General features: G+C 35.0%; 1 protein-coding gene across 1 annotated transcript in view; it reads right to left on the reverse strand.

Moving 5' to 3' along the window:
- beta'COP (coatomer subunit beta') overlaps positions 1–27,213 on the reverse strand; it is a 229,136-nt gene that overhangs the window by 36,610 nt on the left and 165,313 nt on the right. The window contains exons 11-15 of the mRNA XM_090389611.1: positions 22,683–22,789; positions 15,732–15,875; positions 12,606–12,736; positions 9,392–9,599; positions 3,335–3,445 (exon numbers count right to left, since the gene is read on the reverse strand). Of these exons, the coding sequence (XP_090245737.1) occupies positions 3,335–3,445; positions 9,392–9,599; positions 12,606–12,736; positions 15,732–15,875; positions 22,683–22,789 (701 nt within the window). The remainder of the gene's footprint in view (positions 1–3,334; positions 3,446–9,391; positions 9,600–12,605; positions 12,737–15,731; positions 15,876–22,682; positions 22,790–27,213) is intronic.

Raw genomic sequence — 27,213 nt, forward strand, 5'->3', positions numbered from 1 at the left:
TTTCTTCTTTTATTCATAGTTCCCTCAAAAATACCCTGTTTTAGCTTATCTTGGGTGATCGATGGGAATTTAGTAACAAAGGCACTTGAAGCAGGAACCTGTCTGAGGTAAAGCTTTCACAAACTGTTTCATCAAACCCAGCCTGATGTGGAAGGACAGTTTTGGGGTCTACTAGTTCATGAACTATGTTCTTTGATCCAGAAAACAAATTGTCCCTCTTCAGCCAGACCTTGACATCCCAGTGCTTACTCCTTACCTGACTGTTCCACTCACACAACGAGCAAGGTATTTTTGTGTAGCCAGATTGCTGTCCAAGTAACATATACCATTAGAGGCCCTGGGCTAAATGCCATAGGAACAACAGGCCAATACAACCCACACTACATTTATTTATTTATTTATTTCTATTGTAGAGCAACACATCTTTGAGACTCCTCTTTGATGAGTCAAAAAGTTTCCACTGTGTAGGATTATAAATAATTTCTAAATAGTTCATTAAGTCACTTATTGCAAAAAACCATAGAATTGTCCTCAGAAAAGCAGAAACTAGTTCTCATACTCTGTCTGTCTGTAGCATGAGAAAAATGTCCCACATGCTAGATTTTTTTAACTTAAGTCTAGAACCAAGGAGTTCTGCAGATTCCTTTGGTAAATTTAAATCACTTACCAATCACCAAGTTCAAGTTGTGAAAACAGTTGTGGCTAGACTCAATGCCTTCAGGCATGTAGACTTCCAGTTTCATCTTCAGAAGTTTCACTTTCAGCTGCTACATTCTTCAATATAAGTGGAAGGCATGGAATCGGCAAGTTATCTCCATGTGGGATTGGTCTAATGGCAGATGGAATATTAGGATGCACAATGCCCTTCTTACTCTCTGCATTGTATCCCTCTACATTAACTAAGCAAAAGTAACAGTCATCAGAATGGTTTGCAGGCCCCTGCCAAATCATGGGAATTGCAAATCGCATAGTCTTCTTTTGACAATTTTTCCACAATCTCAATACTTCAACACAGGTTAGGCAAATTTTATGCGGAGCCCATTTTTTTTTTTATCTTGGCCAGTGGTTTCAAAATAAACATGATACACATTTTTTTACAAGTTCTGTAATATTTTGTCTTGAGGACTCAATCTTCAGACACAATTTTGTTATATTTGTGGAAGTTGTGTAGTTCTCAATTGCTTGAGAACTACATAACTTCCACAAATATAACAAAGTTCAGATTGTGTGAAGACATTTTACTCAAGTATGCACAAGTATGACATAACCTCAAAAATAAACTGAGCTCACATTGATAAACACTGCTGTATGGAGCTCTCAAGATCAAGAAACAAATGACTGAAGGCAGTGTTGCCAACATGTGAAGATTGTTTATAAATTCCCAGCACTTACTCCTAACTTAATACATTCCATAATACAACTTAAGTGATTTGTGAAAAACTGTACACGGTAGAAAAAAAGAATAACTTTTCTGAAATCGGCGTAAAAAACTGAGTTAAAAACAGCTATTAGTTTACAAACATCGAAAACCATAAAGCAGTGTTATTATTATGTTTATTTCTCTGTCTATTAATTTGGGTGTTGTCTCAAGACATAACAGAAACCTTATTATTACCTTAATAAACTTTTCAAAACTGTATGCCTCAAAACATGTGAATATCCAGTTCATCAACAAAAAGATAAGTGGTAGGTGAATGCAATGAAGACATGACTATGTCACTGGTGCAGATGAATTAAAGTAATCATTTTCTGTTGCTTTCCATTTTACAAGTAATCTGTAAGCCATGATTATCAAAATGTGCAACACAACTGAATATAACTCCACCACGAGCAATACTTAAAACCAACAAAATTTCATTGCAGTCACCAAAACAAACTACAGTGAAATAAAGATAACAATCTAGTAGCTAAAAAATAAGGAACTGAGAAATATGACTTCTGTTCGGAATGTGTTAAACATCAAATAATTATGACTGCTTCAAGAAAGAAGCTACTGCAGACTTTGCCCTCTTCAGAAATGTTGTTTATAAGTTCAAATCAGTGTTCTGGATCAGTAGGTACTGCTAAAGCTTGGGCTCTGAAGCCACAAAATAGCCATATAAATAGCTATTTCACTAGAAAGAAATCTGAATTTCATTACTTTTTTTTTTCATTGTGTTGAATATTCTCTCATACTCAGCATTGTTATGAGGAATTGTTAAAATGTCAAGCAAGATTTGGGATTATTTGTTATATTTCAAGATTCCTAGTGCAATTGTCAGTTACCTAACCAAGGACCACCATACATCAATTTTCTTCTTTTATAAAATGTTTGATAGGTTCTGATACTGAAACTGGTGGAACTGATACATTGAATTATCTATTTCTTTATCTTCGGGGATACTGAGAAGTACGTGACACTTCTCGGTATAGTTTTTTTTGTGCAAATTCAATTAAAAGTTAACATTTAACAATGCTTCTGAAAACATAGTTGCAACTTGCTATCTATGAATTCTGTTTGGAAATAGCAGACTTTTGACTGACATAAGGAAATGCACTTTGGTCACAGTAATTCCAACAAAAAGTCAGCAGGCTGCCAAACTAAGTCCACATTTTACCAATTTTATTCATAAAGATTCTACTATGAGTATATTAAATATCAGAAGTTGTAACACTTCATTGGATCATATCAATACAAAATCCAGTGGCAGCACAAAGTTGGTAGAATTTCATTAATGCTTTTTACCACATACATAGAATGCATATACAGTAAAGTTTGCCACAAATGTTGTGGTGGCATACTACTGATCAGTTTGTCATCCACTGACCTGTTGATGTTCATGATGTGTTATCCTTATACTCTTCTCTCATTGGTCTTTTATAATTGTGACTGACAGAGAAGGCTGCCTTTACTAATTTAAAAACAGTGATAAAGCTTTAATGATATTAGCTTTTATTAAACTAAGTGCTTTTATTAATCTTTATTGCTTTCAAGAGAGGGTACCTTCCTGTGCTGTATTGTAATTGAAAAAAAAAAAAAAAAAAAAAATATTGGCAGAATAAAGTTGACTTTGTTTCATGGTTAATTGAACAATTATGGAAAACTATTCTCAGGTGTTTATTATAGACGCATTTGTAATTAAAATAAGAAAAATTGAAGAAAATTTTAAAAATTCTAATTTTAATATAGTTTTACTGTTTTTCTGCAAAAATAAAAAGACAGAAAAACTGTTATTGCAAAATGATGGCAAAGTGTTATCAGCTATGTCATGATAGTGAATTCTCTGTTACAGAGTTAAGAGTTGGCGGCTATACATATTGCTTAAAACAATTATGCCTACTTTTATTATCTTACCTGAGATTCTTGTGCTAACTGATATGCAATTTTAACATCTCCTATTTGCAGGGCAAGTTCAAATCTGTGTTCTGGGTCAGTAGATACTGCTAAAGCTTGAGCTCTGAAACCCTGAAATAGCCATGCAAATAGAATATCATTTAATAAATGATAAATTTATCAATTTGTACATCCATGCGTTTATTATTACTATTATCAGTTATCAACTACAAGCCATTTATTCAAGTGGCTGAAACAAGGTTCAGCCACTTGAATAAATGATTTATTTTGAAATACTAAATCATATTTAACATATGTTATACATGACAATCTGCAGGCAACCACCTGCTCACTTAATTTTTTTTTTTAATGTGATGTTCCTACAAATGTCTTAAATATCAGTTGTTCTCAAAGCTCTCAGGATAGTCATCATTTTTTTTTTTTTTAAATCAATTGTAGAAGTTGTGCTAAAAGTCAGAAAACAAAAATAAAGGAAACTAAACTTCTATTATTTAATGAATTCAAACTTTTATGACCATATATAACAGTATGCTAAACTTCAAAATGGTGTCCTTTAATCTCAGTGCATGAAAACAGTTTTTTTTTGTAATTTTTTGCAAACTTTTGGTACATAACCCAATCAATTTTGGTGAGCTCTACTATCACTAGTTTTTTAAGTTCACACAATACAAGTACCCTGGAATAGACAAAGTCTTTCAAATGGCCCTAATACTGTATTATGGGTGATCACTTGATAGGTCCACAATGCCTAATCCACTTATTTGACAATTTTTGATTTCCCTAAAGTCAGTAAATTCTTAACTCCTAGGAAGTAACACATGCAGGAGTACCAACCCTGCATGAAAAAGAAACAACTTTCTTCTTCTTTTTTTTTTTTTTGATTTTAGGAAAGTAAAAGTCTGCAACACTGATATTTGTCTGAAGTAACATTTCTGTTGAGAATGATAGTACAACAGGCCCTCCTCAGAGCAATTCCAAGATAAACAACATCTAGACAGTCTAATCCTTGTTCATATCAACATTCTTGATGACTCAAACACAACTGTATCAATAAACTGTCTACTCATCATAACTGCTTCATCAGACCATAAGATTTCACTGGGTGAATTTATTATTTTAACACATCTGGAGAAACATTTCTGCAAATTCAACTTCCCTAACTGAATCATCCTCATCAAGTGTTTGCCACAGTTTCTAAAAGTAAACTTTGTATCCCAAATCTTTTAAAATTCTTATTAAAGTTACTCTTATTGTTGTTATTATTAAAATTAGCTCATCTGAAAGTCTTCTTGTGAATTTTTGGAAGTTCAATTCAGGGTTTCTTATAATATATGTAACATCCTCTGCTTAAGGTGATCAATCTTTGGGAAGTAGCAACACTTTCTGTTAACTCAAGATGTTTAATTATTTGATAGTCTTTGGAGAGTAATAAAATGTGGGAATACTTTGGCCATTCTCTTCATATGGTTATCATACCTGAATGATGAAATTTTACTACAGATTTTTTTTTTTTTTTTTTAATGGCGACCCCAAATGCAAAAGGTATTAAATTATATGGTACCATAGTACTTATATGGATTGAAGATATAAGCTACTTGACACTGGACTTAAATTTCTGTAAACTGTCATTTTAAAGAAATATATATGAAGGAAGGTTGTTCCAAAGAAAAAATGTAAAAGGGATAAATAAGGAAGATAAAAAGTTAGTTCTGAGAGTTTGTAGTTGAACAATGAATGGATGTTAACTAGTTAAAGGACATGTTCAGATTACTTTGGAAGAAATATGCAGAATTACAGATGCCAATTCAGAAGAACATGACCCATGAAAATAGAGCAGAAACTGAACACACACGCGCGCGCGCGTGTGTGTGTGTGTGTGTGTGTGTGTGTGTGCGCGCGCGCGAGAGTTTGTTTTGTTTGTTATTTGGAGCATTAGCAACTAAGGCCATATTGCTCCGGGATATGCGGTGGTCATTCCCTGACCTTTCCGCATCCTCTGTATTTGGTGGTGACGGACTCGAACCCCGGTCTAATCAAGAAGTGTGTGCTACGCACTACTGCTCCTTCCCAACTGGCTATGGAGGCGCCTGTGTGTGTGTGTGTGTGTGTGTGTGAGAGAGAGAGAGAGAGAGAGAGAGAGAGAGAGGAGGGAGGGGGATAAAAAAAAATTTGTGGGCACTACCTAAGATGTGGGAACAGTATTCCATGGTGGAGTGGATCTGAGATTTGTATAGTCAGCATCATCTGTTTAGGAAAAAAAATGGAAAATCTTAAGTTTTTTTTTTCAATGCAGAGGAAGTGATATTTGTGATATGCTCATGCACAAGGAAGATTAGAAGATAGGGTTATCTCTAATAAAGATATGTGACCTTGCTGACAAATCCAAATATTATTGAAGATGAGCACAAGACAAGCAGGCTTTCTTTTGTGAGAAATAAGACAGAACTGAGTTTTAGAAAGTTGTAACTAGGTTTTCTCTGCCCCACTGGAGAATTAACAGAGGATCAGTATTTTTGGAACTGAATATAAGCAAAGTTGTAGATGTTTGCGCAAAGAATGGTTTCACAAACTGGAAGGTGAAATGAAGTGTGCTATGAACAGAGCAACTATGGACAAGATTTACAGCCAGCAAAAAGAAGGTTATTAGTGTACAGGAGGAAAAGAGTGAGAAAGAACAGACCATTAAGGAATTTCAGCAATGTTTGTGATGTTAGAAGACAGCGAGCCATCTGCTACCACTTGCAGTGAGCAGGTGGAGAAAAAACAGGCTACTGAATTGCAAAAACTAGAAAAGCTCAAATTTAGAAGACTTAAGAAATGCTGAAAGTAACTGTCTGAGCATCACTGAATAATTCCAAAATGAGAACCAAAAAATATCACTGGTGGAGTGACACTGATGGAATCCATGAAGTCATTGATCAGGGGGAAGGTTTTTAGATAGTTGGCAGGTGATGGATTTCTCCATCATTTTGGAAAGAGTTGAAATAAGTGCAATATGATAATTAAAAGGGAAGGATTTATAATCCTTTTCAGGAACTGTGTGGATATGAGGAAATTTCCATGCAGAAGGAAAAACATCATGGAATAAGAGTGTGTGAAAAAGCAATACAAAGCAGGAGTAAGTTCTGGATTACAGGTTTTATGAACAAGAGAAGAATTGAATTGATGGCATTTGCTATGGCACATGGAAATGTACCAAGATCATTGATGCAATGGTTAGAGGAAAAGTAAGGTGCTAATTAGTTAGCTTTATATTTAGATAAGAATGCATTAGAACAATCAGGATGTAAAAGAAGTTGAAGTAAGTATGGACACAAGTTGTGGATGCAACTTCTGTTCATCCATAACCAGAAAATGACAGCAATCAGGAGGTTCAACTAGTCTTTTCAACACTGAGTTTTGATTTATTAATAATTTGCAAAATTAAATGCACAGGGCATAATCCTTATGGGTTTTGATAATTAACTATATAGTATCGGTGTAAATACACCATAGTTAACCCATATATTTAAACTATGTATGTAGTGTAGAGGGCATCGTTTTAATTGTATCTCATAATGTGGTTGCCTTCGCAATGAGATAACTACTATTGCATTACTTCAAATAAATAACGCTTCTCTAGTAGAGAAGACTACTGTTATTTATTTTCAGCGGTACCTGAAAACTATAGTGTATTTACACCAATACTATATAGTTAATTATCAAAACCCATAAGGATTATGCTCTGTGCATTTAATTTTCCAAATACATACCTCCACACCCTTTTGGCATCTCTCATAATGTGGATATAACTTCGCAACTGTGATGGCTTGTTGTATTACCTGGGTACCTGCCCCACTGGGATCAAAGCTTTCAATGTGCAGCTCTCTGATTTGAAGCACCACAATTTTCATCACAGCATTGATTTTTGGAAATTTATCACTTAATGAATTCCTCTCAAAGTCATCCTACTCACTGCTTTCGCAAAACTCTTCATTAGGCCAAGTTTAACATGGAGAGGTTGAAAGAAACTCTTCACTGGATCCACTAAAGGAACATACTACACACTTCTTGTTCCTGGTTCATATGAACTTCAAGGCTAGTCATGACTGATGTAACGGTTTGCAGTAAAACAGCTGTCTCATAGGAATAGGAAACAACAATATTTTGTGAAACCTCCTTGTATGCTCATTAAACATAACAATGACTTTGAGTCACTGCAGATATTTCATTAATGAGTGTTGCATTGAATTTCTCTAAGTAGCATCTTCATGTAATGGTACATCTCCTTTAGATGAACAGGGCAAACAATGGGGATGGATGGCTTTTAAGTTCCCATTATAAAAAGCGTTTTTCAAACTTTGCTGTTTCTTTTTCAATAGTGAGACATTGATATTCTTAACGTATTTCTACTTTATTCTCCTCTAAGTGAGAAGTTTGGCTTTATCTTTGGACAGGGCTAGATCTACAAGATCATTCAACTCAACTCAACTTAGGTGAACTCAGAACAGCTCTGGCTCCGATGTCTTTGTCAGGTGTTTACTCAGGATTAGCTGAAATTCTCAGCTATCTGCAAACCTTCATCGTATTCCCTTTCATTTTCTAAAGCATCTAGCCTTTGCTGTGGAGGTACTGGAACTGTACACTGTCATTGTGAGTAATTGGTCTCATTGCTGGATTCAGGTTCAAATAAACAATCTTTGCTGAGAACCCAGTTACATTCACAGAACAAAAGCATAACAGCACAGAACAATGGCATAAAATTTTCTTTTGTTCAACCAATCACATAATCCGTTCAAACAAGCAGTACAAATAATGTGTTGATGTAAAATATGTTCCTATAATAACTTAATTAGCAAAGAGTTGCACACATCAGAATTTGTTGGAGTGATTTTTACCTTTTGAGGCATGGTAATGAATGTGTTTCAGTAATTCAGTGGAACTCTTAAAACAATTTATAATCAAATAATTAAATTATGAAATAAAGGTACAGATATATCTGCAAACAGTTACATAAATATGAATGCATAAAGAATAATACCACTCACATACCTATTCAACCAACATTTAGGTTGGCTGAATAGGTATGTGAGTGGTATAATCAGTTTATGTTCATGTAATCTGCCTCAACATTAAAACTAGGCATGCTAGAGGAAAACTAAGAACAGATTTGAGATCAGCATTCGAACGTATATCTATTTCAAATATTTTTTTCAATGAAAAATACTTGTTGACATGTTATCTTTTCGATATTACTGTAGGCGAGTTATATACTTTTTGCATTTCAAAATTGTTTTTTTTTTTTATTTATTCTTTTAATAAAACGTGGTTATTATATTTATATGTTAATTATTGTTTGTGAATGTTTGACTTGATTTTTGGAAGAAAGGTAATTTCTTACAAAAATAAATTTTTATTAATGACATTAACAATCAATTTATCAAATCTAGAGTTTGATGTGTATAACCTAAAATTTATAAAACTTTTGTTCTATGGAGATTAATGACCTTCAGTTAATAACATAATTATAGTTATGAAATCATTCTGTGAATAGCAACATGATTAAAAAGCACTTACTGTTAGCTTTATTGTAAATATTTGCATACCATGCCCATAGTTGTAAATTATACTGTAAGTGAGTGACACCTAGAATATGCAGATTCATTTAAAGATTTGGTATTTATTTCATTTTATGATCCTAATTCTTCTTTGCAAATTAATTCTATATCTAAAGTATTTAAGATGATTGCTTCATCAAAAGAAACCAAATCTTAACATTTGGTTTCTTTTGATGAAGTACTTTTAATTTTAGTTTCTGCATTTGGATTTGCTGACATATACTTCTCAAATGTAGCATATTTTATAATATAAAATTCCAGTGTCAGACCTTAATAGCCACATCTTTGCTATTATTTCTTATGGAGAAATTAATTTGTTTAATGAACTTTTGCTTTATGCAAAAATTTTCAGGAATACATCTATTATATTACATAGGGGACTTGCTGTAATTAAAACTTCTCTTACTTCAAAATGCCATTCAATCAAATATATAAAATGAGGGAAAATAAAAAAAATTACTTGTTTTTCCAGGAAATGGGCAACTCTAGTTCTCTGTTCCCTAGGGATTGTAGGCAACACTTTGTCAGCTGTTTCAAAATCTCCTCTCATGACAGCAGTTTGATATTCAAGCACAGATAACAACAAGGAATAAGATACAACATTTAGTTCTTTATCTCCCAAGTAAAGCCTGCTATCTTTGGGAATATAACCCAACAGATACATTGTCCTGCATAAAATTATGTGGCCATATTAGATAAATAATTTATATTACTGGATTTAAAAATATTAATTTTACATTTATTAGAAAATAAATACAATAAATGTTAATTACTGAAAGAAAGTCAGTATGTCTCAATTTTGCTTTATTTCTCAAATCAGTCACATCCAACTGATTTGTTAACAGAGATAGGGCTGTCACACTTACCATATCAATATAATATCACCTCTACAAATATTACATAACTAATGAACATTAAAATGAAATCTTTTTTTTTTTTTTTTTTCTTGTTCTGCAAAATTACATTCATCATACTAAATCCAGCCTATTCATTAGAAAAATTAAATTTTATAATTAAGACAAAATTAAATTGTTTTTCATGTTTCCACAGCTGTGTGTGTGTGTGCGCACACACATGCAAAAGATAGATTTGCATTTCATCAGAGAACTGAATTTGAAGATTTCTGTGAATAATTTTATAGTATGAACCAGAGCTATAATGCTCAATATGTTCTAAGTTGATATCAGTATTTGTAAAAGAATAAGAAGTTTACCTCAATATGATATGTAGAATACTTCCGTATGATACTCTCCAGAAATTAAAACGAAAACAATTAAAAAATCGAAAATCTTACATTACAGTAAGAAATAATTAAAAATCAAATGAACACAATAAAAATTAATTTTTGTGTTCATTTGATTTTTAATTATTGTTAATTATTTCTTACTGTAATGTAAGATTTTCGATTTTTTAATTGTTTTCGTTTTAATTTCTGGAGAGTATCATATGGAAGTGTTCTACGTATCATATTGAGGTAAACTCATTCTTTTACAAAAAGTGAATAATTTTAGTATCATATATAGAAAATGTAGAAAACTGCTTACATATCATTATATCCAAAAGGGATTAAAAAAAAAAAAACACTTCCAGTATAAACCATCAAAAATTGATGTCAAATAAAAACTTCACAACAAACTTCATACTGAGTGCAAAAAGGAAAAAAAAAAAAAAAAAAAAAAAAAGCATTACATATAACAAATTGTTTTTTGAAGAAGATACTGTTATAGGAACTTCTTTGGCTGTGCACTCCATCTATAGCAATATTTTACTTTAAAAAATATATACATGTTACATGTAGTGTACATGCTTTTTTGCGTTCACTGTAAATTTTTATTGCAGATGCCAATAGATAATTTTCCTTGAAGTTTTGTTATTAGGTCAAACACCAAATAAATATTAGAATCTGTTATATGCACACCAATGATGGGCCAATAGCTTTGAAACAGTGCCGTCTGGGTGGTGGTACTCACTGAGAATAAGTAACAATAGTCTTCTCTATTAGTGAAGTGTTATTTATTTGAAGTAGTGCAATACATTGGCAACTCGTTGTGAAGGAAGAGCGCAACATGAGATACAGAGCAAATGATGTCTCCCACACTACCATCGTAGTTTCTTAAGAGTTATCTATGGTGTAACTACATTGATATTATATAAAAGAAAGTGCTTTGCTCCTCAATTGTATTATTATAGCTCTTTGCATGTCTCTTGAATTACCCTGTACTTTTAGTTTGTTTTTACATGGTCATAATGGGTTTCTCATAATAGATATATATTGTTAGAAAAATAATACCTGTGCATTAGACTTTTTTTTTTAACTTAAAATTCTCAACAGTTGTTTACAAAGAAAAAACACAAACATATCCAGAACAACACACAAATATAAAGCTCCAAAATGATCACAAACAGCAAACTGGATCAAAAACGAAATTGTGAAGCATATTAATCTAGAGTAGGAAAGCTTATCTCAGTAGCACACAGCCTCTTTGAAGATTAAAATTTTCACTTTTGTGGTTCTATCATTCATGAGACCAGTGCAATTGTGTGCTGTTCCGAATATATTTGGCATTTTTCTCTGAAAATATTTATTAGAATTTTTAGGGTAGAGACCGAAACTGAAACCTTTAATTCACAGGAATAATCCTATGTACGTGATGTGTTATTCTCACTGAAAGTGTTTATTTCACTTTAACAGAATTTGAATGTTTCAATATCTTTGCACTACCATAGAGATAACAATGTACTTACAAAATATGAAAACTGGTGACATTGTTTCTTGTATACAGTGACATACTTAAGAGATCCTTCAATAATATCTGTCACATTGTTATAAATGAACTGATCAAAATTATGACTGTACTAGGGTTTCAAGAATTACTTTAGTAATTCTTGAAACATCAGTAAAGATTTTGATCAGTTTATTAACAAGCTGTTGAACACAGTGTGTACACAAGCAGTAATCTGTCACCTTCAACGTATAGGTAAGGTTCAAACTTCCAAGATGCTATTTAAATTTCTAAATTATGAGAAAAATTGCATATTTTAGAACTATCTACAACAAAAGAGAATACTGCTTGGTCAAAATAAAGTGTATTTATAACACAAGTTTCTTTTTTATAAATCAGTATTAACTGAAAACTAATCCTGTTTTCTATCCTGAAATTGCTGTTGTATAAAACAATTAGAATTTCAAGGTAAAAACAGAACTACAATTTCAAGGTTCATGAAAAATTTCAATGTAAAATTTAATGTGCTGTAGGCAGAGCTATGCTTCCTGGCAACTCTGCTTACAGCATATCAAATTTTACATCTGGTATTTTGTATCAGTGATGTTGCAAATTCCAAACAAAGAATCACTGAACCTATTCTGAAATTTGATGCACACACAATTTTAATATTGATGCATGTTTTTTTTTTTTATTACTCAATGAGTGTTGAAGGCCTTTCTGCAGTAAAATAATTGGAAATAGGTAATATCTCCTCCATTTGGACTAATGGAGGAGATATTACCTATACAGTGAAACAGTCTCCAAAAAAAAAAAAAAAAAAACAGAACTACTAGAAATACTGCTCTGAATAAGGTTTTAATTAAAAAGTTCTGGTTTAGAGAGAGAAAGTTTAATAGCTAAAATGTAGGAATTTTATAAAGCAAATGATTAAAATTTCCAAAAGCTCACCTATCAAGGTGTGCAATTGTCACAATTTCTCCTCCAACATAGTAATTAAGCCGATTAACACTGTTAGTATAGATGAAACAGTCTCCAACCCACAAACCAGTCTTTACACACTCTTGAACTTCTCCCAACACCTACAAAACAGATCAGATAGAGATTAAAGACATACTAAATAAAAGATAATAATTTTTGCTCTATATTAAAAACAAAGTCACAAATATGTATTAGCATAACTTAGAAATTCTACCATATTCTTTTATATTAGAATGGTGATGTTCACCCTTCAAAACAATTATATCAAACTGATACTAATTTAATTGAGGCTATCATAAGATATATCTCTGTGCTTCAACTTTACTAGAATTAAGAAAGCAAGCATTCAATAATCATTCTGTAGAAAATAGCAGGCTATAAATGTTTCATATAATCACTCTAAAAAAATGTAATAAAAAGTTTGCCAAAAAACATTTAAACATGAAAAAAAATCTAATTTTGTCAGTAATTAAAATATTTTATTAAATGGTTACATTCTCATAACTTTTCTATAATTTGTCTTTAAGTTTGTCTCAGTGCAAATATTTTGATTCTGGCATCCCCTATTTGGTCTAAAATCTGAACATTCCTCCATAAGGTTACATTCAACAATACACCTAATCCTCTTCTCTGAGATACTTACATAGATTTTACCAAGGATACCAAGGAGTGAAATTCCTTTTTAATTTTCACACTCAGCTTCATTTGCCTTTTTATACAGTTTACTGATTCTATAATTCCCACTCTCTCTCTCTCTCTCTCTTTCAAAACAGTTCGAACACATGCAGCCACCTGCCAACATCCATTTACTGTCCAACTTCAGACTCACAGAACCAACTTTTCATCTTCCTCGTTTATTCATTCAACTGCTGTTTTCTGGAACAACCTTCCTTCATACATAATTCCTGAAAATTACAGTCTACAGAAGTTCAAGTCCAATGTCAACAAATATCTTCTTTCATCTTCTCAACCTCCAACCCAAGCACGGTACTAAATACTATAGGTTCTAATACCTCTTGTGTCTGGGGTTTACATAAAAAAAAAAAAAAACCAACAACACGTAACCAGCAGATCCTTGATGGGACTGATGTCTGCGGAATTTGGAGACCAGGGCAATACCTGGAAGTCTTCCTCATGTTCCACAAACCAGTCTCGAACAATCCAGGTGGTGCGCATGGCACATTATCCTGCTGAAAGACAGCACCGCCAGAGGGGAAGATTGTTGCCATGAAAGGGTGTACACCTGGTCAACAATGATATTTAGGTAGGTGGTAGACATTAGAGTGCCTGGCACATGGATGATTGGACCCAGGGTATCCCAGCAGAACATCGCCCAAAGCATAACGCTGCTGCCACTGGCTTGTTTTCATCCAGGCGCCATCACTTCCCCAGGTAAACGACACAAACATACCTGGCTGTCCACATGGTGCAACAGGAAACATGATTCATCGGACCAGACAACCTTCTTCCAATCACTCAAGGTCCAGTTTCAATGCTCGCGTGCCCATTGTAGGCACTGTCGCTGGTGAACCATTGTTAGCATTGGGACTTGGGAAAGCCTGTAGCTACACAGCCCCATTTTCAGCAGGGTTTGATGTACTGTGTGTTGTGACACATTACTCCCATCACCAACATTCCAATTACCGGTGAGTTGTGCCACAGTTGCCATGTATCATCTGGGAGAGCCTTCCTTCGCTCACCTCGAGCATCGATGAGCCGTGGTCATCCAACACCTCGCAGGCGGTTCATGGGTTTTCCTTCCTCCGACCACTTTCGGTAGGTACTAACCACAGCTGAATGTGAGCATACCACCAGCCGTGCTGTTTCAGATATGCTCTGACCCAGTCATCTGGCTATTACAATTTGGCCTTTGTCAAACTCGCTTAAGTCCTCTGCCTTTCCCAACTGAAGCACTAGAGTAACACTGATTAAAGGAGCTCAGTATCAGGTGTTTTTTATACAGTGTCCCAACCCATGCATGTGCCACAGTTCATCTGCAGTTGCTTCGGTTTGCATAACGACTTGCTAGTCATAATGTTTTGGCTCATCGCTGCATATGTATTTCACTTTATAATTCCTTATGTTTCAAAGATGGTACTTGTGCATATGTCTGTTCTGATATTCCCTGTCTGAGACTAAATAATTTGCAATCTCCTCTTTTCAATCTTCTCTGGATTAAAATCTTTATATCTACCTCATTTTGTCAAATTCATCTGTTGCCTCTATTGTTCTCCTAACTCCACTAATCATTTGTACCTCTCTGACTCCTCTCTTCGAAACTTGGCTTTCTCCAGTCCAACTTTTCTAACAGTTAGGTAATTTTTCTTGGTGATTTTAATGTTTGGTGATTTTAATGTTCACAACTCCAACTGGCTTCCATTTTCTAGCACACAGACCCAGCTGGTCGAGATGCTGAAGTTTTCGAATTACTAATGACCTTGCACAGATTGTTCATTTAACTAAAAGAATATAAGATAATCCTAACCAAGCAGCCAACCTGCTTGATCTTTTTCTCACAAACAACCTGTCTAAGTACACAGCTGAGGTGAGTGGTCTAGGCACCTCAGATCACAACTCACTGATGGTCTCTTCTCAAATGGAGCCTTTCTCTTGCAGTCATTCTGAACCCAGTGTTGTTTGTCATTACAAGAATGCAAAATGGGATGATTTGTGAGATTTCTTTTCTTTTTTCCCTCGGTCAGAGTACTGTTTCAACTCTTATGATGGCTGTTCAGATAGTCTCAGTAAAGTTATTCTTGTAGGGATGAAATCCTTTATTCCACACTCCACCTTAAAATCTCGCAGATTATCGTGCCCCACCCCACCCCACGATGATACCTGGACACGATAGTCAGTTATAATACCTCTCGTGTTGGGGTTTTGGTAAAAAAAAAATGTATGTATTGCCTAGTGCTGTTGAATCTTGCAGTTTTTCCAGGAGACCTTAACTGAAATAAACTGGTATTTTTATATTCTGGATGCACCTTAAAATTCAACAGATACGAGAATGAATCATAAGAAATATACAGTGGAATACAGTATATATTTAATTAATGTTTAATAAATTTAGACATTAAGAAGCATGAAAGTACTTACATCGAAAGCATCTTCAAAGCCATCTTCTGTTATCCCCTCTTTAGTTTCTCGTGCTTTATTTACTCCATCAGTATTATACTTCAAAATGTAAAAGGAATCTTCAACCGCAATGCACACCAGTTCTCCACCTTCTGACCAGAATACCTATTATATAGTATTAGAACTAAGTATATTTAGCATTCAAAATATCTCAAATTGGAAGCACTAAAATATAAAGTGTGTGTCTTTGGTAACATATGGGCAGATAGGCCAACTACTAAGGCTGCTGAATAAATTTCACAGTTTGTGCATCTGCAGATGTAACTGATTGTTGTACAGTTACATTATACAATAAGAGGATTCTCAGGTGAGATAGCCCAATAGAATCAAATGGCTAGAATGCAAGAAGAATTTTGTCTGAAGGAGGTGAAAAATCATAGGTTATAGAAAGTAGAAACCCTGCATTCTCCTCAAAAACCTAGTTCAGGAGGTGGAAAAGAATACGAAACAAACAGTAGAAAGATATTGGAAAAATGAAGAGGAAGAAAGAGCATAAACCAAACATAACTCAGGTCTTCTGAGGTCATCACTTCTTTTTCCAATTAATTCCCTGGATAACTATAACACTTATTTAGAAAACCTTTTCTCTTTTTTTTTGTTGCAGGAAGAAGTACAGTTTTATGCATATCATTGATGAAATAATAACTAAAGATACAGAGTGAGTCACGAAAAAGTAGCCTACCGCTCCATACTTGGAAGAACCAGCAGCCAATCAACACGTGACTAGCCACCTGCACAAACAAATCTTTCTCTCACAGATTAGTAGCATGTGTTACCCCTCAAGGTCAATCTCGTTGGAAGATAGTGTTTTGCATCATGCCTTATTCAGTTCCAGAAAGAGTTGCAATTGGTGAGGCATATGTGCATACAGGTTCATTTAAGGAAAAAAGAAGAATGTTTGCAGAACAGTTCCCCACTGCCAGGATACCAGCAAAACACTGTATACAGCAACTGATGAAGAAGTGGCATGAAACAAGAAGTGTCCTCAATGTGAAAAAGAACAGAGTTCCATCTATTCGTACGCCAACTATAGTGTGCGATATTCGTGAGAGGATGAAATTAAGCCCCAGGAAGAGTACCTGGAAATTAGCCCAGCAAGTCAGACAACCTGTGTACGTGTACTGCACTCTCTAAATTTGAAGCCGTTTCATGTAACATACATGCAAGAATTAAAAGAGACAGATAAAATGAAATGTGTAAATTATTGCAGGTGGCTCCTCAAGAGCGTCATTGATGGGATGCTCGATCCAACTCAATATTTTATGTCAGATGAAGCCTGGTTTCATTTATCCAGACACATCAATTCTCAAAACACAAGGTACTGGGCAACTGATAATCCACATCAACTTCACAAAGAACCACTTCACGACAAAAAAATTGGAGTACGGTATGCCATATCAGCAAGGCAGATCGTAGGGCCCTTCTTCTTTGAGACAACTGTTAACACAGATGTGTACTTTGCAATATTTGAAAGCTTTTACACACAATTAAACCCTGAAGTGTGGGTGTGGTACACATTTCAACAACATGAGGCCACTTGCCATACGTCCCACAGAGCGCTGGCCCAAATTCATGAAGCCTTTCCAGATGGAAGAACTGTCAGCAAAGATTTATGGCCCCCATATTCCCCAGACCTGTCCATATGTGATTTTTACCTTTGGGGTTACCTTAAGGGGAAAGTTTATGAGACGAACCCGCACACTCTTCAGGAATTACAGGAGAACATTCTTACTGCTATCACGGGCATCGATGGTACAGTGTTGCAGAGAGTTTGCCAAAACATGCCTCCTTGGGCTTAGCACTGTCTTGCAGCCCAAGGAGGTCATTTCCAATATCTTCTTTAGTGGCAGGTAATGTACTATACATTTATCCACTTGTGCATGCATCGTATTGTAGTTTCATTGACGGGGCTACTTTTTTCATGACTCACCCTGTAGAATTCTTGTAGTAAAGTTGTAGAATTCAGATAATTCAGTTTCACATTATGGAGATTATAATGTGCCAGGATGCAGAATTTAAGTTCCTGTAAATGGATAAGTTTCTGGAAATTTTTACTGTCTTCTTGATCAATTAACATATAAAATTGTGTTTTACAAATAGATTAAATAGCTTTAGTCATGTTATATAACTTATTTTTTAAATTTAGCTAGTGATTTTGTAACTTATGACTACTCTTACTGCTATTGTATTGGTGTTTTGGCATGAATATTGCAGCCCGTAACCAGTAATAAATAAATTGTAATAAGTAGATAAGTAAATAAGTAGATCGAAGATTCTAATCACTTATTGGCATATATCTTTGTGTTTAGCTAGGGATATAACTAATTTAACATTGTGATCGTTATGATATAGTGAAACTTATATCTAAAATTTGATAGCATAAGGTATAGGGTAAAACTAGATAGTGTGATGTCTCACCGCATTTAGGAATATATTAGCTTAGTGTAGTATTGTCAATTAAATTTAATAATCTTGTTAATTTTCATTGTTAATCAATTAAATTGTATTTAAATAGAAATCATGCCCCAGAGACTAAAGCAGCAAAGCAACGGCATAAAGTAGCAGGAGTGCTGTGGCTCAGGGGAGAACCGAAGGGGGGGGGGGATTCTCCAACGCATCACAGCCTAAAAAGAGTGTGCAACTTGTGAAATGTTTGCACACTTTCTGTAAAAGGACATGATCTATCCAAGGAGTTTCTTTGTGTGTGCAAGGTGCAGAGCATGTGAAGAAATTAGGCGACAACTCAGTATTCTAATGGACGTCTACGAAAGTTTGAAGAGAAGGGTAGATGCTCTTGAAGGAATTAAAATGTGAGACCCATCAAGCTTTCAGCTGCTGAAATCAATGCCAGAGCTCACTCTTGTGCATTGGGCAACACACCAGTAATCTTTAATGGAATGGATCCCAAAGGAGGCTAGTTATGATCGGTGACTCTATTATCAGGGGAAACGAGAAATATATTATGCAAAAAAGGATATGTGGAACAGGACCAATGGGCAAAAGTTGATGACATTGTAGAACAGATATCATCTTTTAAGATATCTGCTTTAGTGTACACACTGGCACTAATGACATTAAGAGTAGGAGATCTGCAAACTTATTTAACAAGCAGAGGTCAATGTTAAAAAAACTCACAAGTTAGGGTTAAATTTGAAAGGTTCTGCAATTCTGCCCTGTCAATCAATTTGGCTTTTCTTTACCACTTCATTTTGGTAGCGGAGGAGGTACTGATATTGGAGTGGCAGCTGATCCACTCAAAAGCCTTGGGTGGGCTTTTGTGAGCTCAATAAAGATCATGCAATGGGAGAGAATAACTTTCTTTGTGGAATAGTTATATCAGTTTACATCGCAATAGAATGCTTCCCTCCAACTTTCTCAGCACAAACAATTGACTTATTGCTATTTAAAGCTTCACTCTTTTCTTTGCCTTCTGATAGGATATGTTCAGTACTGCTTTGAGCCTTTGAATATTCTTCCTCTCCTCCCACAACAGGCATGCTCTTGAGTACGCAGGATGTTCTCCTTGGCAGGTGATGCATACAGGTTTTGTAGCTGAACGTCCCATAATTCCGTGGTGTTCCTTTGCACCACATCAAGCACATGAGCACATGCAAAGGCATCACAACAGGCCAATTGTCAGCGTCCATATTTTTGACACCAAGCATCTAAGGGATTCAGTACGTAACGGCCTTACTAGACAGTGCAGGTACCCAGCTGTGATGGAATTAGAAGTTGGAAAGTTGAAACAATGAGGTTTCTAATGGGTACCACACTCTCATTCCTACACACAAATATTTTCTTTATGGCTGTCACTCCTTGTGACCTAAGTTCAGAACAGATTTCTTCCTGATACTTTCATAAGATCTCACTTAGAGATCATGCCACGAGATGAATTCAGTGTTTTATGTGGGGTAACTGTAATTGTACTAGAGAGTCCTAGCCAGTTTTCCTCACAATCCTGCCACCTATTTATAATACAGTACAGATAATTACAAACTTACAGCCACTAATTAATACCCACTATTATAAGGAACTGAAGTTCTGCAGTTTGTGTAATGCGAATTTGAAGATCCAGCCAAGAAAAGTAGATAGTGAGAAATTGTATTAAGTTCACACACACACACACACACACACACACACACACACACACACACACACACACACACTGATGACCAGTCTGTAAAAAATTCTTTTTAATAAATAAAATATAATCCGGAAAGCTGAATTCCATACTGTAAGTATTCTTGTCAGTAAATTGCAATCAGAAGATGAACACAGATCTTCTGTACGTGCCAAATAGAGGCACTTACAGAAGATCTGTAATTCCCAAATAGAGATAGTTCAAAGAAATTGTTCCAACTGTTCGTCAGTTTTCATTTCAATTAAAACGTTACCAGAACATAGCTGTTTTACTGATTTAGGAGAGCCTGACAAACCTTCTAACCCCTTTTGTCTAAAGGGTGACATCTTTGCTATAGACTTTTCACTAGTAGAGTGATTTGATTTGATTTTTGATGGTGCAAAAACAGCAAAGGTTATAGTGCACCATGAAAAGGTTAAAATTCAAGAAAGATGAGACTGGTAACTTAAAAAGGTTACTTCATTGAACAGTGCATGTATACACAGGAATATAATAAATAAAATCAGTACAATGATAAAAGCAAATTGTATATTTCATATGAATGTATATATATTAATCGATTTTAAGAATTTAAAAACTGCTGACAATTGTCATTGTCATTTAAAATCTGACTGAGTGCATATGGCTCAGTCAGATGGGTACACTAGTAGAGTAAAATATCAAGAAGCGTGGTGTAGGTCCTGATACCTCCTCTGCTCTGGGTATTTTTGCTGCCGTGGTAGCATTATTTTCAATGTCACTGCTAACTGGTAGGGACTGTGTTGGGATCCCAAGAAAAAAAAATTCTTAATAATTAGTAGGATTCATGAGTGTTTATTTTTTGGTTCACTGCCTGGGCTCCCCACCCACTACAGAGCCCAAATGGGATGCCCACTACTTGGCAAGCAATAAATTCACTCAAGAATGGGATGTCATGGCTACCCAGACAGTATACCTGTACATATACCAGTCTGAATCCTGTCTCTCGGACTACAAGAGTAGGGGGTTATGGCATCAACACAGTTGACCCTTGCAAGCAAACCCACTAGACAAATGACCCTGGGTGAGGCATCTCAAGACCACCTGCCTTTTTGAAGTAGGGGGCCAAAGTGATGTGTTGGAGCAGGATCCTTCAACTGCCAAGATCCCCTTCCCCTCCTGAGTTTCCATGGGCCACAGCATACGGCATAGGTTCCTATGGTGGCAGCTTGGAACTTAAGCTGTGGCTATTAGATACTAGTGATTCTAATCTGGAGGATTGAATCACTGGGAAAGCCCCCTCACAAATACAGGTGCCCATGCTTGGGGGGGGGGAGCTCGATATTCTGTATTCCAGGATGCCTGGTTTACATCATCTGTTTCAAAATTGGTGGGCCAAGTCACAATTTAAATCCTACAGAGAATGCACAGAATTAACTTGAATGGAAAGTGAAAACAAAACAAAAGGATCTGCAAAATCTGAATTAATTATGCTCAAATGTTTTCAGAATGATCTAATATCAAAATTAACTATTTAAGGGGTCTAACTGAATCCTTACAAAAATTCATTAAGTGATTCGTGATAAAGGAGGGATTACATATTATTAAGGGGTGCTTACATATACCTATTCACTGCTCTTATATTATTTTATATTGCACATTCTGCTTTAATTAGTATTAAAGCAGAATGTGCAATTTTACACACAAAAATGTTAAATTGTGAAGAAATGAAATTCATTGAAAGAACTTCAGTTGACTATTTAATCATGCAATATAGGCAGGTTTTGTTTTTATTTTAATAAGACTGAGTTTCATTATTTTCATAATTTTAATTTCATTTAGTAGTAACATGGCAATGAAAATAGGGAAAATTTAAATATTTAAATTTCTGCTTATATATCCTAGAATTTCATTCAAACAAATTCTCAAAAAAGATGGTTGTCAGTTTGTAGGCATCCCTTAACTCATTACAGAGAACAGATATTCCCCATATACTAATAAGCACGGGTTATATCAAGGTGCTTTTTAAAATCAGCAAAAATAATTCAAAATAGTTCACTTTTTAATAACACCAAGTATTTTCAATTTATTTTGAATAATCCATTTTGATTTTATTTAAATTGGAAATGTACATTTTTAAAATAATTTGTTATTAAAATTAAACTACCCTGGAGCACTTTACAGAGATTTTTTTTTTTTTTTTTTTTTTTGATTTGGTAGTTGTTGGCGCATCGGCTTCTGTGGCCATATTGCACCTCCCAAGGTTTTTGCAGTACTTTGATCCAAGCCCGAGGCGGGAATCGAACCCGCGACCTTTGGGTTGCCAGGCAGGCACTTTACCCACTCGGCTAGCCCGGTCGGCGCACTTTACAGAGAGATGTGATTAAGTCTCGCATTGAATAAGTGCTCACATATAGACACAGAATGCAGTTTTTACAACTACCCCTCAAGATGGCACAAATAATCTTGAGCATCTTAGCATATGAATCTTGAATGGGTAAACTGAAGTATGCTTTTATTTCTTAGAGGGAAAGGCCAAGTGGGGGATACCATTTTTGAACAGTGACATTAAGTATGTACATGCATATTTCCTTTTGCAAAGGATCAATTTCTAATATAATAAAAATTGTGCTAATTTTGGTCTGAACATGCGTTCTAACAAAACTATTTCTACTTAATATAAGACATACATTTCCCAAAATTTATAAAGATACTGTCAAGTATATTAATTGGTTAAGACAAATAGTCTTTCTTATTCTAAACTATGATTTATAAAATTTATAAAATAGTTTATAATATAATATCAAATTTACATGCTTAGGCTGAATTTCTATCCTTCTAATCAATTCCAGTGACTCCCATTCGTAAAATGCAAGTCCACTTGCAGATCTCACTCCCAACATGTGCCCACCAAATGTAGCTAAAAGTATAAACAAAATAAACAAATAAACATAAATGATATAAAAGTCTACCTGTTACAGATTAATAAATTGATACAATAAATTTTACTATGGATTCCTAAATTATTTTTAAACTAAAAAAATTAAATGAATATTATATTTAAAATTAACACAGAAACATATTCAAATCTTTCATAAAGAAAAATTTCAATAACTGATTAGCGTTATTACAGGGGGATAGATAAGCATGTCTATCCCCTCTAATAACACTGGTCTTCATCAATTTTCTCCCTGAAATAATTGATAGATTCTTGTAGGAAATATGTTCAAAAACTCTGTGTACTTAAAATGTTGTCATCACCCTAAGTTTTCAAAAATCACAGGAAAGCCACGATACCTGTAGTTGGTTTAATCATCTTTTCCATCTATTTATTTATTTTTTCTAGAACATTCGAGAGCTTAACATTCAAGAATGTTCCGGAATGTTCTAGATTATTATTATGCACTGAAGAAAGGTTGGTTTGTTTGTTTGATTTTTAGGAGCATTAGCAACTAAGGCCATATTGCTCTGGGGGGATATGCCGTGGTCATTCCCTGACCGTTCCGCATTCTCTGTATTTGGTGGTCACAGGCTCGAACCCGGTCTAATCAAGAAGCGTGTGCTACGCACTGCTGCTCCTGTCCACCTGGCTACGGAGGTGCCCTAAGAAAGGTTGGGATGTTTCTGGAAGGTTCTAGAACTTTCCATGGAGTTCCCTAGAAACATTGCAAGCCTTCTAGAAACTTCTCTATCGGCATATTTACGAGCATGTTCCACACCAAGCAAGCATTTTTGTATTTCAAAAATGTTTATGTTTCAGAGAGCGAGTGGTGAACAAAGTTAACAAGTATTTTAGTGAATTAGTGTTTGTAAACAAGTGTTGTATGCCTAAGTGTAAATCATGAACTGTGTTTAAATTAGAAATAAAGATTTATAATTTTTTAATTGTGTTCTTATGTGTGCATACCGTATACGTTGCATTCGTGCTGAAATAAGCCTGATAGCTTTTGCTACATTTGACTGTGGCTTCCACTGCTATTTTAATAGCAGTGGAAGCCACAGTCACAACTTAAGCTTTTCTCACATTAACTCTATTTTGAATGTAAGGCTGGAGATCAAGATAAAGTATGGGCTCCAAAGATTTCCTGTAGCTCATGTTCAAGGACATTAACAGGCTGGCTTAGAGGCAGTCATAAATCAATGCCTTTTGCTGTTCAGGTGATAAGGCAGAAACCTCAAGACCAAATAAATGACTGTTACTTTCAGATAACCAACATTTATGGTTTTTCTGAGAAATCCAAGCATAAAGTAGAGTATCTCAACATATCTTCTGCTCTAGGGTCAGTTCCATGTGATGATACAATGTGAGTGCCACCAGAAACTTATGGACTTGACTCTGATTCGGGGTTGGAAAAGGAGCATCCAGAAGATGCAGAACCCAGAATAAGTACACATCCAGCTTTTCAACTCTTGATACTACAAAGCTGCATCTAATCACTCAGACAGAACTGAATGATTGGGTCAGAGATTTGGACCTCTCCAAAACCAAGGCTCAATTATTAGGATCACAGTTTCAGCAGTGGAATCTTCTTGAAAAGGGTGTCAAGGTGTCTTTTTATAGGAAGAGGCAATTTAACAAACTATTACTCCATGGATGGTGCTTTGGTTTATTGTAACAATGTCCAGGAATTAATGAAAGAGCTACATCTGGAGCACATCCCAGATGTAATACTTTTTTCTCAGACGGGAAAATGGAGTCTAAATATGTTGGCAGACTACTGTTAGAATCTTGTATGGGAGACACCAATGGACAAAATGTATAATGTGTTCTACAATTAATTCAACTTGTTTTACATTGTGAAAAACCAGATTTTCTGGGGAGGATGGATGGGGTGGAGGGCATGCAACTATTGTCTAAGACTGCCTAAGTCAATGCATGTGAAAGTTCATAAAAATTCCTTCCAGCATGACAGAATTTGAACACTGGTTTGCTATGTAGAAAACACTGGCATATTTTTGATAAAAGTTTACAAAACAAGTCAGCAAACAATATTTATTCCTATTTATTTAACAAAGCATTAATATCTATATTAGCATTATTAGCATTAGCTTTAGTAGAAGCAGGTGATATAAGATTGCTTTCTTGAATCATATGCCTCTACTAATGCTAATATAGATATTAAAATGCTCTGTTAAATTAATAGGAATAAAAGAACAGGACTAACACACATTTCTTCATAAATACTTCAAGCTGAACTACACACATGGAATAGAACAAATCTGTGAGAAAAATTAACTCTTTATACTCTATTTCATTTCTTCAAGTACACTACTTAACTTAATACTGACACACTGTATTACTTTTAAAAATTAACTTAAACATAATCTGCAGAAAAATAAAAAAAAAATCGGACTTCACAAAAATGATAGTTAATAGCCAAAGAAATTTATTAGATAATGGTAACAAGTAGAATTGCTACTTCTCTCTTGGTTTACATTATAATCTCTCAGCTTAAACAATTTTCTAGGTTTCAATTTTAAGGAAGGAGAACCAATGATGCTAAGACAAAAATAACACTGTGATTAAATTGAAGGTTATAATTTCTTTCTCCTCTGAGGGATAGGAAGTACACCAAATCTCAGTCTAACTATATTTGTAAAAGGTAACCCTTTTACATTTTGCAAGTATTTTATAAATTAAAATACTTGCAAAATACAAGTTGCATTTACAGTCAGCTCAGGAACACCAACACCAGACAGTGGAGGATTGGGAAAACTATGACAAAAACAGAATGAGTCCATGGACCCATTCTGGCAGGTGTCAACAATGCAGGCTGGCAGTGGTAGCATAAAGATATAGGCAGTGTTTCTGTAGTGCACACTGGGCATTTTGATACATTTAGATGCTACAAGTTATATGGAAATTGTTTCCAATAAAGCACATCCTTTCATGGCTGCAGTGTATCCACCTGTGAATGAGTTCCTCCAACAGCATAATGTGCCATATCACAAGCCAAAACTGTAAGAGAATTTGTTCCAGGAATGTGTGAAAGAATTCTGTGTACTCCAGTGGTCTCCTCACTCACTGATCTCAATCTAATTGAGCAGCTGTAGGATGTGGCTGTGGATCTCTTCAGAACAGAAATCTACAGCCATCCAATTCATAATTGTTGGAAGCCATTGTCAATGTGGACTATCATCCCTGTGGAACAATTTCTTTCAACATCTCAATGGGTCCATGGCATAATGAATCTAAACACTGTTTTGAGGACTAAGGGGGAGACACTTAGCAACATAATTTAAATAAATGTTATTTTATGAAGACATTATTTGGGGGGGAAAGCTTTAGCCAACCCTCTCTTGCAATATATGGCTATTAGTAATAGTAATAGCCATATAGTGCGGAGGAGCCACACGTTTTTGCTGCACTGGTTGGGGAAGGGGGGACAAGTAGATAAGAAAATACAAATTATTTGCTTGCTTCCTTCCTCACATAGGTAACTATCCAATTGACCTTTGAATTTATTCAAGTTACCTGTGAAGGCAACTTGTTCCAGCAATCAATGATCCCCTGGCTAAAAGAAAACTTCCTACAATCTATTCTAAACTTCTTCCCCTATAATTTGAATTCATGCCCCTGAGTTCTGGAATTATCTATAATGGTAAAAATTCTGCCTTCATTCATTTTACTAACCCCGCTTGGAGTCTTTTCTCGCATGGTTTCCCTTTTGCTAATCTCACCATGTGAGTTGCCTGTCTTTGGACCCTTTCAAGAAGCCCAATGATAGAACACCATGAGTTTTCTTGGCTTCCTGTTTACACTGCTCAGAATCTACCTATATTATAATTCCTAGATCCCTTTCTTCCTCTACTGTTTTCAATTCAACACCAAGTGTATAATTTATTTTGGGGTTGCTATTCCCCAATTGAATGACCCTGCATTTTGCTGCATTAAAAATGTTACTTTTCTGATCATTCTTGAAGTCTGTCTGTTCAAGTCATCCTGAAAGAGCACTGCTTGGTACTGATTATTAACTACTCTACCAATCTTTACATCATCTGCAGGGGGTTCGTTTCAACTACAGATGTCAAAACAGTTGCTGTTTCTTATTCCTAGTTTCTCCATTGCCATCTGCAGGCAATGCACTACATTGTCTAGCTCAGTGGTTTTCAACCTTTTTTTAATAACGGCACCCCTAAGTAATTTATTTTATTTTGCGGCACCCCTACTCAATCTTCTGCCTGTTAGATCCGATTCTCTCTCTGTGTGTATATATATATATATATATATATATATATATATTAGTTTGATTGCTTAGATGAATTAAACTTTAGTGTCTATTTTCCATTGGGTATTAGGGTGTATCCTGAACAGGAGATTTTGTTAGCATTTCAAGTCTAACA

This window comes from Mastigoproctus giganteus, chromosome 2, assembly GCF_048544385.1.
Source record: "Mastigoproctus giganteus isolate SK-2022 chromosome 2, ASM4854438v1, whole genome shotgun sequence".
NCBI classification, from domain to species: Eukaryota; Metazoa; Arthropoda; class Arachnida; order Uropygi; family Thelyphonidae; genus Mastigoproctus; species Mastigoproctus giganteus.